This window comes from Neoarius graeffei, chromosome 16 (assembly GCF_027579695.1).
Source record: "Neoarius graeffei isolate fNeoGra1 chromosome 16, fNeoGra1.pri, whole genome shotgun sequence".
Lineage (NCBI taxonomy): Eukaryota > Metazoa > Chordata > Actinopteri > Siluriformes > Ariidae > Neoarius > Neoarius graeffei.
The window spans coordinates 21,829,231-21,842,088 of NC_083584.1; the positions used below are offsets into that span (position 1 = coordinate 21,829,231).

Below are 12,858 nucleotides of genomic sequence, written 5' to 3' on the forward strand. Positions count from 1 at the left end.
CCTTCTTGCTGTGAGGCGACAGCGCTAACCACTACACCACCGTGCCGCCCGGAAGATAACTCATTATGATTTATTTATTTTATTTGTGTAGATGTAGTAGTATAGTATAGTTACTAATATTTGTTCTTGCTGTAGTGTTTTTTAAAAGTAAAAGGTTAATTATTATTCAAACCCCACCAAGGTAAAATGCTGTATATGGCAATGTTGGTGAAAGTCGGACTAAACTCATGGATCTCCGTGACTGAAGGCCTCTGCATGCTCTTGCGACAAGGCTTTCGCAGACAGCTTTTCGCAGACAGTTGTAATTTATCGTTGAGCGGGGAGTAATAGGCGTGCGCGATGTTATTCACCGCCACAACGCAAGGGGGCGTGAAGTCGCGAAATCGCTAGGAGTAGTTGGTGGGTGTGGTTAGTGGAGTGTTTATCCTCCGGTTACTTATAATGACTAGAACTGGAGTCGTATAGATGTACGTACTTCCTCACTTCCTCGATCAACCGCTCTTCGTGCTGCTCCATCTTCGCTCGTGTTTTTAAAAATGGCGGTCGTGAAAACAAACCGGGAAAGCAGGGAAGCGGAAGTGCGTGTACAGCGGATGTAGAGTGGACCAATCAGAGCCCTCTTGTCTGCGACGCTGTCTGCGAGGCTTCTGCGGTGGTCACAATTTTTGGGAGGTGCGCGCAGAGCGTCTGCGAAGGTGGGGGGGCTACGCAGACGCTATCTGCAACACCGTCTGCGAGGACTGCGTTGTCAGCATAAATTGGCCTTTAGAGCCGCTCCAAAATGTTATGATTTCTTCCTTGGCCCATGCTACACCTTTCCACCAAGTTTCATGGAAATTGCTTCGATAGGTTTTGCACAATCCTACTTCAGTCAGACAAACACTGGGTTCTCCAGAAAATCTCAAGTAGCCAGCTAAAAAAAAAAAGTAGTAGGTGGCTCTGGAATTTGTGGGGTCAAAGCAGCCATGGCGTGCCAAAGGCACACTAATGCTAGGGGGTCAGAAATGTTTTTCATTTCCATGCCTTCTGGTGCACTCTCGCCTAATAAATTACGAACCATTTCCCTGTAAAATGCTTTGAAAATGTGTATGAAATTTCCCTCCAGATGTGTGTGTGTGTGTGAGAGAGATTGGTTTTCTCAGTTCCTTTCTGTAGTACGCTGCCTGGCTCTGTAACACAACTACATATGCTATGGCGTGGTCATGTGGTCTGGCTCAGCCATTCAGAGCATGAGAATCGATCAACAGATATGGTATCGTTTCCGGTCATGTTTGACCCGAGTTGAAGACAATTCCATGGTGAAATAATTGGATTTGCAGCAAATTCTGGGCAGCAGAGACGATATAAATCGCTTGAACATTTAAAGGCGAGGTTTAGGGTTTTTTTCTGGGATCGAGTAGCTGGCGCAGACCGTCTGTGTAGGTGGAGAAAACCGCCGGTCGCTGGGGCTTATGGACATCTCTGCTCTGTGGTAGAGATAAGTCCATCCGTTATCTGTACCACTTATCCATCAGGGTCACAGGGGACGCTGGAGCCAATCCTATCTGACACTGGGTGAGAGGTGGGGTACGCTCTGGGGAAGGTCATTAATCTATCACAGAGACCATCAACCCCAGTGCATCTTCCTACTGTATCTAATGTAATACCATTATTGTTATTAGTTTAGCTCTCCTGAAAACTGAATCGAATGCTTTGTTAATGAATAGAAATGTATTCGGTGTGTGTCGTGTTTCAGGTGTTTGGAGTATTTATTGCGTAACGATGCAAATCCAGGGATCAGAGACAAACAGGGCTATAACGCCGTGCACTATGCCTCAGCCTACGGTCACCGCCTCTGCCTCGAACTGGTCAGCATCTTCCTCTCTCTCTCACTGTCACGCTCGCTCACTCACTCTCGCTTTTTCTCACTCGCGCTCTCTGTCGCTCTCACGCTCTGTCTCTCGCTTGCTCTCTCACTCTTTCTTGCTGTCTCTCGCTCACTGTCACTTGTGCTCTCTCTCTCTCTGTCTCTCTCTCACTTGCGCTCCCTCTTACTCACACTCTGTCACTCTCTCACTTGCTCTTGTGCGCACTCGCTCAGTCTTTCACTCTTGCTCTCTCTCACTCGCTCTCTCACTGTCGCTCTTGCGCTCTCTCTCACTCGCTCTCGCTTTCTCTCTGTCTCTCTCTCTCACTTGCACTCCCTCTCTCTCACTCTCACTCTGTCGCTCTCGCGCTCTCTCTCGCGTTCTCTGTTGTTCTCTGCCGCTCTTGCACTTGCTCTCTCTCTTGCTCACTCTCTCACTGTCACTTGCGCAATCTCACTCGCTCTCTTTCTCTGTGTCTCTCTCTCACTCACGCTCCCTCTTACTCACTCACTCTCGTGTGCTCTCTCTCACTCTGTCGCTCTCTCACACTTTCTCTTGCATGCTGTCTCTCACTCGCGCTCTCACTGTCGCTCTCGCGCTCTCTCACTCGCTCTCACTTTCTCTCTCTCTCTCTCTCACTTGCACTCACTCTGTCGCTCTTGCGCTCTCACTCGCTTTCTCTGTCTCTCACTTGCGCTCACTCTCTCTGTCGCGCTCTCTCTCTCTCGCTCTTGCACTGTCACTCTCTCACTCTGTCGCTGTTGCGTGCGCTCTCACACTCTCACTTGCTCTCTCTGTCACTCTCACGCTCTCTCGCTCGCTCGCTCTCTCATATACACACAGTCCATTTTTTTCAGCAGGCTGTTACTGAGCCATGTTTCTGTTCCTGCAGATTGCCAGTGAAACACCGCTGGATGTGGTAAGTTAGTATGAAATCTTATTCACATCCGCAGGAATGACCACAACATTACAGAATAAAAGTGCTGACCAGGATTCTGCCCTTTATCAATGAGTTGTACAACAACGCCCCCAAGTGGAGAGCTGAATTCATTGGCTCTTGTCCATAATTCATTTTCAACTTTGGTTGTCTAATGTGTGCATTGATTTCCGAAGCGTGTCTAAGAGTATTTCAGTTTTTCCTGATGCTCTGTGTGCGTCCTCAGCTTATGGAGACATCTGGGACCGATATCCTGAATGACACCGATGGTCAGGCTCCCATCAGCCCTTTGCACTTAGCAGTGAGTGAAAATGAAGCTTAAATGGATTTAAAAGGTCCAGCTCAGTCATTTAATTTACTTGATGAGAAAGTGTCTATGGTACAGAAACCCTGACATGTTTAAGTTTAATAGCTCATTTTTCCCATTTTGAACTGTCCAGTTTTGGTGAGCCTGTACCCACTGTAACATCAGATTCATGTTCTTGGTTGATAGGAGTGGAACCCAGTGTGCTTTTTCTTTTTTTTTTTTGCTTTTATAGCCTATCCACCTTAAGATTGGACATACTGTGCATTCTTGAGATGCTTTTCTACTCACCACGGTTGTAAAGAGTGATTACCATAGCCTTTGTGTCAGCTCAAACCATTCTGATCATTCTTCTCTGAGCTGTCTCGCGTCAGTGTTCATCACACCATTAGATTGTTGTACATGAAAATCCCAGGAGATCAGCAGTTTCTGAACCACTCAAACCATCCCATCTGGCACCAGCAGCCGTGCCAATAATCAGTCAGTGTGGTCACATTACTCCCATTCTGATGCTTGATATGAACGTTAACTGAAGCTCTCACCCTGTATCTGCATGATTTCATTCATTGTGCTGTTGTCGCCACGTGATTGGCTGATTACATAAATGTGCAGGAATACAGGTTTTGCTGATAAAGTGGACAGTGGGTGTATATGTCTCAGATGAATTGCAAAAATGTGGCTTATTTACTGTTTGGGAAATAGTGTGCAGGATAAGAATTATTTAACAGTTATTCCACAAAATCGAGTCGTACATGAGCTGATAGCCAACGAGGCGCGTAGCACCGAGTCGGCTATAAACCACGTACGACAAGGTTGACTGGAATAACTGTTTGTTTTTTATTCTATCCACATTCACTGGATTTCGAGAAACGGAGCATTTTTATTTTTTGCAAATTTGATAGATAAAAATTTTACACAAACCGGCGAAATGACAGTAGCAATTTGTGAAAAAAGCTTTAATAATAATTCTTGAAAAATAAAAATACGTTCTTACCATCAAATACTTTTATTCCATTATTTGTCGCTTTTTTGTTTGTTTTTTTGTATTTTTGGAGGTTTTGTTTTCGAGTAGAGGTTTTTTTTATTTCGTCCTCAGTTGGTTCAGCAGCACTCTCCGCCATTTTGTTTTTCTCTACTCACGGTATATGAGCTGATAGTCTAGTAGTAGAGTAGCCAATCAGAGTGCATGATTGCTCATACCCAGTGAATGTGGATATAATAAAAGTTATTCCACTCAATCTCGTCGTACGTGGCTTTTAGCCAACTCGGTGCTACGCGCTTCGTCGGCTATCAGCTCATGTACGACTTGATTTCATGGAATAACTGTTAAAATTTCAATGAATTAGTTTTATTAGTAGATATTAAGTCAACATAATGACAGCATTTCTTTTCCAGTTCATGGCTTTCATTACTGTGGGACAACTCCTAATCGTGTGTTTTGTTCATTCTAGGCGTACCACGGCCACCACCATGCTCTGGAGGTACTGGTTCAATCCCTGTTGGACCTGGATGTGCGGACAGTGCAGGGACACACACCGCTGGACCTGGCTGCCTTTAAAGGCCATGTGGAGTGTGTGGATGTGCTCATCAACCAGGGAGCCTCCATCCTGCTTAAGGACTACACACACAAAAGAACGCCCATTCATGCTGCAGGTAGGAAAACACCCTTAGACTTCATTCTCACAGCAGTAGGCATGTAACGATTTATTGTGCAATGATGAATCACGATACAACTTGTGACAATTTGAATTGATAAAATAAAAATCAATTTTGATGATCACCAGGCTGCGTAATCTCTTAGTTTTTTTTCTAGCTGTAATTATGTTGTTTAGACAGCAGAGGGCAGAATAATGTCCAATACCAGGACTTCACTGAAGGTGGAAGTAACACAGCACTAATGCCACAAAAACAGATCTAAAATGGGAAAGAGCTGTCGTGCGATTGGCTTATAAATAGATTCAACAAGAAATCAGAGCTCTCTTTTTAGAGACTGCTGAAAGCTAAAGAGAAGCAAATGGAGGCAGTACAAATTTTCATGAAAGTTTATTAAAGCTATACTGCCTTTTAGAGTTTAAGTGTAGGTCAGAGAAAGAATTTTCCCCGACACCCAATCGTTTTTGTTTAGTGGAACGAAAGTTACCGAATTCGAATCACAGACTTCCAATTTTATTAGCTTTTTTAAATAGAACAATTAATGAATTTAAGGCCACGTGGCCATAAATTCTCCGCTATTTTTTCCTGCTTCACCATGACCCAATTCAAGATACTACATCACGCATGACGTGGTGGGCTTTCCCTGTTTGCACAAGGCATTGTGGGATACACATTTGAAACAGGAGAGAAAAATGGAGGACGTGTGTGTGTGTGCGAATGAAACGTGAAAGACCGACTACAGTAACGGAAAGCGAGAAGAAAAGACGTGATGTTCTATACGAAGGAAAGGAAACGCAGGACCAAACTAATAAATATCGGCGGTCAGCGAGCACCTCGGTGTGATCAACTGTTCGTTTAGCGACAGAATGATGGAACTGTCAGTGCACGGTCAAAGCTAAACCTGCGCATGCGCACACACACGGACTTCCTCTGTCTGCTTGACTGCGCAAAGCGAGCGATTTTATGCACATTATTTGCTCAGGAATCCCATCAAATTAAATAACTTCCCAGCCACAGAACAGAATGACCTGATATTTTGGAGATATTACAGAAACAAACATGTATCACAGTGACCAAATTTCAGAGGGAACTAAATTTCACCGATTTTATGAAATCGAAAGGCCGTCTCGCTTTAAGAAAAGGCCGATTTATTGTTAACTTTTTTCAGGATCGCAGGTTGCACAAGAACAAGCTTGATTGTCCATTCTGTCGTTGTGTAGTGCATGTCCTTGGCTCTAGACTACTTTCTTTAGATGATACCAAGCATCAGGGCCTCTGCATGCTCTTGCGACAAGGCTTTTGCAGATAGCTTTTCACAGACAGTTGTAATTTATCGTTGAGCGGGGAGTAATAGGCGTGCGCGATGTTATTCACTGCCACAACGCAAGGGGGCGCGAAGTCGCGAAATCGCTAGGAGTAGTTGGTGGGTGTGGTTAGTGGAGTGTTTATCCTCCGGTTACTTATAATGACTAGAACTGGAGTCGTATAGATGTCCGTACTTCCTCACTTCCTCGATCAACCGCTCTTCGTGCTGCTCCATCTTCGCTTGTGTTTTTAAAAATGGCGGTCATGAAAACAAACCAAACCGGGAAAGTAGGGAAGCGGAAGTGCGTGTACAGCGGATGTAGAGTGGACCAATCAGAGCCCTCTTGTCTGCGACGCTGTCTGCGAGGCTTCTGCGGTGGTCACAGTTTTTGGGAGGTGCGCGCAGGGCGTCTGCGAAGGTGGGGGGGCTACGCAGACGCCTTCTGCGACGCCGTCTGCGAGGACTGCGTTGTCAGCATAAATTGGCCTTTAGAGATAGGGTGAGAAGCACAGTCACTCGGGAGGAGCTCGGAGTAGAGCCACTGCTCCTCCACATCAAGAGGAATCAGCTGAGGTGGCTCGGGCATTAGGGTGGTCCCAAAATTTTTTTTTTAGGATTTTATTACGACCACCTTACCTTTTTTTCATTGCCTAAAAGAAGTTATCGTGCGAAATTTGGTTGAGATTGAACAATGTTTAGAGGTGCCACAAAGCCATTAAAGTTTTCACTCAAGACACAATATAAAATAATGTGGCTTATTAACTGTTTCATATTAATACAAACAATACAGTAATATAACTTCCTGTGTTCAAAGTAACAATAGCTATTACTTGTCTGTGATTTTCTAAACCCTTCGGTATTATGGTATCTTGTGGAGATAAAAGAACACACTAAGGACTTCCCGAGCAGAAGGAAGCTTTCTCCCAGACAGTTCCTTGGAAGTGGGACCAATTAACCAAACATGATTGTCCTTTCTGGTTTTGTGCTTTGCACCACCGGTGCTATTTGTGTTACTGTTGCTAGCCATCTGAAAAACAGAAAGAAAAACATTCACAACTTCATCAGCATATTACGATCAGTGCTCATTGTTTAAGAACCCCTTAGCGCAGACCTGGGCATTTTCCGGCCCGCGGGCCGCATCCGGCCCTTTGATTCATTCTGACCGGCCCGCGTAAGGTTAATTAGAAATTACAAAATAAACATATTTTCTAATTTTACCTCATGCATGGACTGAATGTGTAGTGCTTTTATTTTGAAGTTGTGTTCAACAAAAACGCAATGCGCGCGACATGAAATCCCACGAAACCTAATCCCGCGATAACTACTTCCGTAATTTGTCCAGACCAACCACAAACTTGTACGTCATCCTTCAAACGGTCCAGCCAATCACATAGTGTGATGTCACCAGCAGGCGCCGGAGCCCGAGCCGATCTGTAGATCTGATACCTACACGGCATCATTATTATAATATGATGTATCTTGTTTGATATTTGGAGTAGAAAGACAATATTGTGATGTCTTTATTGTGTTTCGGGGTGAATGTGACTGAAAAAAAAAAAGGTACAAACGTTCACATTTTGTTAACCACTGTTTTGGGAAATCTGATTGAATAAATGACATTTTTTGTAAGGCAACCTCGTTTTTTCCATACTCTTACCAGTCTTAGCTTGTAAAAACAATGTTATTTACTGCTTTATATAAAGAAATACAATTAATATTATGCAGAATTTAGTTCAGCCTTTTGGTCCGGCCCTCCACAAAATTTTCTGTTTTTCATGTGGCCCCATGGAAAAAAAATAATTGCCCACCCCTGCCTGAGCGCATGAAAGTTAACCTTCTATCAGTCTATAAACTCTTCCTGCCTCTTCTTTTTCATAGAAGTGGCGTATTCCCTCTAGAACTGTGACTTTTTGGGGGTTTGAGATCTTCTCTGCAACAGTCTACGCACCAACTAATATTAATGGCTTAACCCGATTTGCAACCTCGTGTAGCACCTCTAAATATTAACCAATTTTTCTGAAATTTTGCTTGTTGCCTTCTTTTAGCCTATGTAAAAAATGGTAGGGTGGTCGGAATGTTTTTTGGTAAAAAAAAAAAAATAAATTTCCCATACATTTCGGGACCACCCTATCGGGCATCTCTTTCGAATGCCTCCTGGACGCCTCCCTGGGGAGGTGTTCCAGGCATGTCCCCCTGGGAGGAGGCCCCGGGGAAGACCCAGGACACGCTGGAGGGACTATGTCTCTCGGCTGGCCTGGGAACGCCTTGGTGTTCTTCCCGAGGAGCTGGCTGAGGTGTCTGGGGAGAGGGAAGTTTAGGCTTCCATGCTCAGACTGCTGCCTCCGTGACCCGGCCCCGGATAAGCGGATGAAGACGAGACGAGACCATTTTATAGATCTGTTGATATTTTTTTTTTTTTGAGGTTATGGTCTGTATCTTATGGAGCGGCTTCTTTTAGTTTAGCCAGTAGCTTGTTGGTTTCGAGGTTAGTAGGCGTGTTCCATCCGTATTATTCCAGCAGCCAGGCTTCACTTTCCCCGCCCCTTTCTCCATTTATGGACTAGCTGGGAGTTGGGCGGTCAGGTGCTGCCAAGATGGCGACACCCGTAGCCTCCTTGTTTGAGCTTCAAACCCGTTCTTCAGAAATCCTATGAGTGACGCCGAAGAAGCTTTGTCTGTTATTTTTACAGTCTCTGGATGATACACGGCGGCACGGTGGTGTAGTGGTTAGCGCTGTCGCCTCACAGCAAGAAGGTCCTGGGTTCGAGCCCCGGGGCCGGCGAGGGCCTTTCTGTGCGGAGTTTGCATGTTCTCCCCGTGTCCGCGTGGGTTTCCTCCGGGTGCTCCGGTTTCCCCCACAGTCCAAAGACATGCAGGTTAGGTTAACTGGTGACTCTAAATTGACCGTAGGTGTGAGTGTGAGTGTGAATGGTTGTCTGTGTCTATGTGTCAGCCCTGTGATGACCTGGCGACTTGTCCAGGGTGTACCCCGCCTTTCGCCCGTAGTCAGCTGGGATAGGCTCCAGCTTGCCTGCGACCCTGTAGAACAGGATAAAGCGGCTAGAGATAATGTGATGTGATGTGTGGATGATACACATATAGGAGTTGTTCTCTGGCTTTTCGTATATCATATATATATTTTTTTTCCCAGTCATCATTTCCAGTTGTTCTAACTGTCCTAATATTTAATTAGTAGCATGTTAGTTAGTATGTGTGCTGCTGATGCAAGTGTGCATCAGGTACAGCAGTGTTTTTGAGATTTTTAAACATGTCTGTGTCCCTGATGACAGAATTTACCAAGCACATATATCAGTCCATGTTTCAATTTCATGCATTGTGCTTTTTTTTTTCTTTCCCTCTTCTGCCTGCTCTAATCCCGGACCTTGTTTCGTCTCAGCCATGAACGGTCACTCAGAATGTCTCCGCCTCCTCATCAGCAACACTGGCCCACCCTCAGCCGTCGACGTCCATGACGGGAATGGACAGTGAGTGACACACAGACATGCTAAGTTGAAGTATTAGTCATATGTTGAATGAATTTTGTACTGATTGATGGCGTGATTGTGATTGTAACAGAACTCCTCTGATGCTGGCGGTACTGAACGGCCACACGGACTGTGTCTACTTCCTGATCAGCAAAGGAGCCAATGTGGGAGCCAGAGACAAGTGGGGCAGGACAGCTCTTCACCGCGGGGTCTGTTGCACATACGTTATACAGTTGTATAAGCGTTTTCCTTGTACATGTGCATATATTTCTCCCTGTGATGGAGAACTGAGTGTGTTCACATGTAGCAATAATCTGAACTGGAAAAAAGTCAGATGTTGGCAACATTTCCATCTTGTTTAGTCTGACAGGAAGAAAACTGAGCCTACGTGATTTAGTAGTCGTATTTCTTTAATACTCGTCCTTTTTCACGCCATAAAGCGTTTACTTGAATTTTGTTTGCTAGAAAGGTGTTGTAGCATGACTGATTTGTAAATCTTACAAGTAGGTAGTGAAGGGGTGACCCATTGATTGATTAGTTTCCTTAATAATGTATCATTTTTTTAAAACCATCAAGTTTTGCATTTCTTGCCTTGCGATTGAGCCGAGTTGGCTCAAGGTTATGAGCTGCTAACACGACTACTCAGTGTTTATGACTGCAAAGTCCATCTGTGAGCTTGTCTCGAGTTTTTTCACCTCTAATCTATAGTTAAGTAGAAAAGTTTAGGATATCAGGTGGTGTGGGGGGTGTGAGATATATTAGGGCTGTCAATCAATTAAAATATTTCATCGCAAGTTAATTGCATTATTGTCCACTCACGATTAATCGCACATTTTTTATCTGTTCTAAACGGACCTTGAAGGTCATAGGCAAGGGTCGGAGGTGAAACGTAGAATATCAACTTTATTGTCTAGAAGAACGACCCAAAAAGCGAATTCAGTCTTCCTGGTGTCTAATTTGCACCCTAAAATTGAATAAAACGGTTAAAATATACTGCTTTGTCCAATTTCCGAAGGTTTGTTTACATCTCACTTATGCGCACTTTCACCGCCAGGGGACCGTCGTCGTGACGTCATTCAAGGCAAACAGACCGGGAGCAGCTCTGTGTTTACCTGCGAACCGAGCACACGTGTACGGACTTTGGTCGTGAGAGGTTGTGTAAAATGTCTGATAGCGATTTTGAAGTAGGAACTCTCCAAATTGAATATCGAGAGGTGAAGCCATATATGTATGAACCTGTGGCCGTTGCGAAGCAATCGGTGAATGTGGCTCACTGGTTTGACCGTGCGGCCTCGGAATTGGACAGCGACTCGGCCGACTCTGATCGCGGTGACCCCGGACCTCAACAAGACTCGCACCCAAACGATTTATCCTGGTAATTATGATATATTCCTACTTTCGTCGTAATACTACATAAGAGCCCTTTTGAAGATTAATTAAACCGCCCTCCCTAGTGGATATAGGGAACGATTACTGGACAGTGCGCCGGTAGGCCACATTAGCCTGCCATCCGCGGCATTATACTATTTATAGCCGACTCTAAGCGAGGAAATATCCCTTTGTCTCATTTCCACAATGATTGTACAGGATCCCTCAGGATTCTTGACTTGTCAATTGCAAGCAAAAGTAAAAAAGTTTACCTCCAATCTTCTCCTTTTTGCTTGAGCGTTGCTGCTCCGTTTCTTCTTTGAGTGCTTGATTTTGTTTCATGCCCACAATCCACTCTCTCCGCCTCGTCTCCTCTTCCGGAAAAAAACAACCCTCTGGCTTCACGCGCACAATCCACTCTCTCCGCCTCGTCTCCTCTTCCGGAAAAAAAAAACCAACCCTCTGGCTTCACGCCCACAATCCACTCTCTCCGCCTCGTCTCCTCTTCCGGAAAAAAACCAACCCACTCGCTCCGCCTCTTCTCCTTTTTCAGAAAAAAGCCAACCTACTCACTCCACCTCTTCTCCTCTTCCGGAAAAAGCCAATCCACTCTCTCCGCCTCTTCTCCTCTCTCAGAAAAAGGTAAAACCTTCTTCCTGAACCGGTCCCGTTGTTACAGTTCACTGCACAACAATAAGGCATGGGGTTTTTCTTTGGAAATTCCCGAACGCACGTCTGCACTCAAGCCGAACGGCAATGTAAGTAAACGGAAGTGGACTCAACTCAAGCGGTTTGTTTGTCTTGAATGTCGTCACACACCAAGTGGTCACGAAAATAGTCGAACGGAAATTCGCCGTGATCCGCACTAACTTATTTTAATTATTACTTATTAACAATACTTCTTGGGACCAGAAGAAAATTACAGAGGGTTTTTTAACATATAAAGTTTCAAATGTGTGTAAATTGAAAACCGTTGCCTATGAGCTTTAAAGGGATATTTTTCATGTTTTTGGGAGCGGGAGTGAACAGATGTGCGTGCTTTATGCAAAAAGCAAAAAGTGTTTTTGTGGGTATTTTATTGCCCTGCTGCATTTTAAAAAATAAAACAGCGTTAACTTTATAATTGTGAGGGTTTAGCACAGTTCATTGCGAACAAAACAATACAGTGTATATATATATATATATATATATATATATATATATATATATATATATATATATATATATAAAATATTATAATATACACAAATTGCACATTGGGGATAGGGCCAAGAATAGTTCTATTGCACACTTGAGTTTAAAGCCATGATTGCTTTGGGATAGAAACTGTTTGTTTGTTTGTTTGTTTGTTTTGTTTTAAAGTTTGTCTGAAAAAAATAGGGTGCCTAAGCCTTGAACATAGTCCTGTATATCTTTTAAAAGCCTGTTATTTAACAAAGGAAAAAAAATCTCGTCATTGAAATGTTGATGTTTTCTGTAAGATGCATTTGTTTAACATTTATGGAAAGAGTCTCTCGTGTCAGCACTTTGGAATAAAAAGTCAGTTTTGTGCCGTGGGAAAGTCTTCAGAGTGGAAGAGTTTGCACTTTGTGGTTTCTTGCTAACTTGACAAGCTGGGCATGAACTCAGAACCACCTTGCTATAAGGCGACAGTGCTAACCACTACACCACTGTGCCACCCCGTTATTTTTTATTTATATACACACACACAGACAGAGAGAGTGGTGCTTGAAAGTTTGTGAACCCTTTAGAATTTTCTATATTTCTGCATAAATATGACCTAAAACATCATCAGATTTTCACACAAGTCCTAAAAGTAGATAAAGAGAACCCAGTTAAACACATGAGACAAAAATATTATACTTGGTCATTTATTTATTGAGGAAAATGATCCAATATTGCATATCTGTGAGTGGCAAAAGTATGTGAACCTCTAGGATTAGCAGTTAATTTGAAGG

At 43.8% G+C, this 12,858-nt stretch overlaps 1 protein-coding gene across 2 annotated transcripts in view; it reads left to right on the top strand.

Annotated features, from left to right (window-relative positions):
• The window catches only part of LOC132900497 (serine/threonine-protein phosphatase 6 regulatory ankyrin repeat subunit A-like), a 195,131-nt gene that overhangs the window by 147,777 nt on the left and 34,496 nt on the right, over positions 1-12,858 (top strand). For both annotated transcript variants that reach the window (XM_060942622.1, XM_060942621.1), the window contains exons 15-20: positions 1,736-1,847; positions 2,740-2,766; positions 3,011-3,085; positions 4,540-4,741; positions 9,445-9,532; positions 9,624-9,741. In XM_060942622.1, coding sequence (XP_060798605.1) covers positions 1,736-1,847; positions 2,740-2,766; positions 3,011-3,085; positions 4,540-4,741; positions 9,445-9,532; positions 9,624-9,741 — 622 coding nt within the window. The remainder of the gene's footprint in view (positions 1-1,735; positions 1,848-2,739; positions 2,767-3,010; positions 3,086-4,539; positions 4,742-9,444; positions 9,533-9,623; positions 9,742-12,858) is intronic.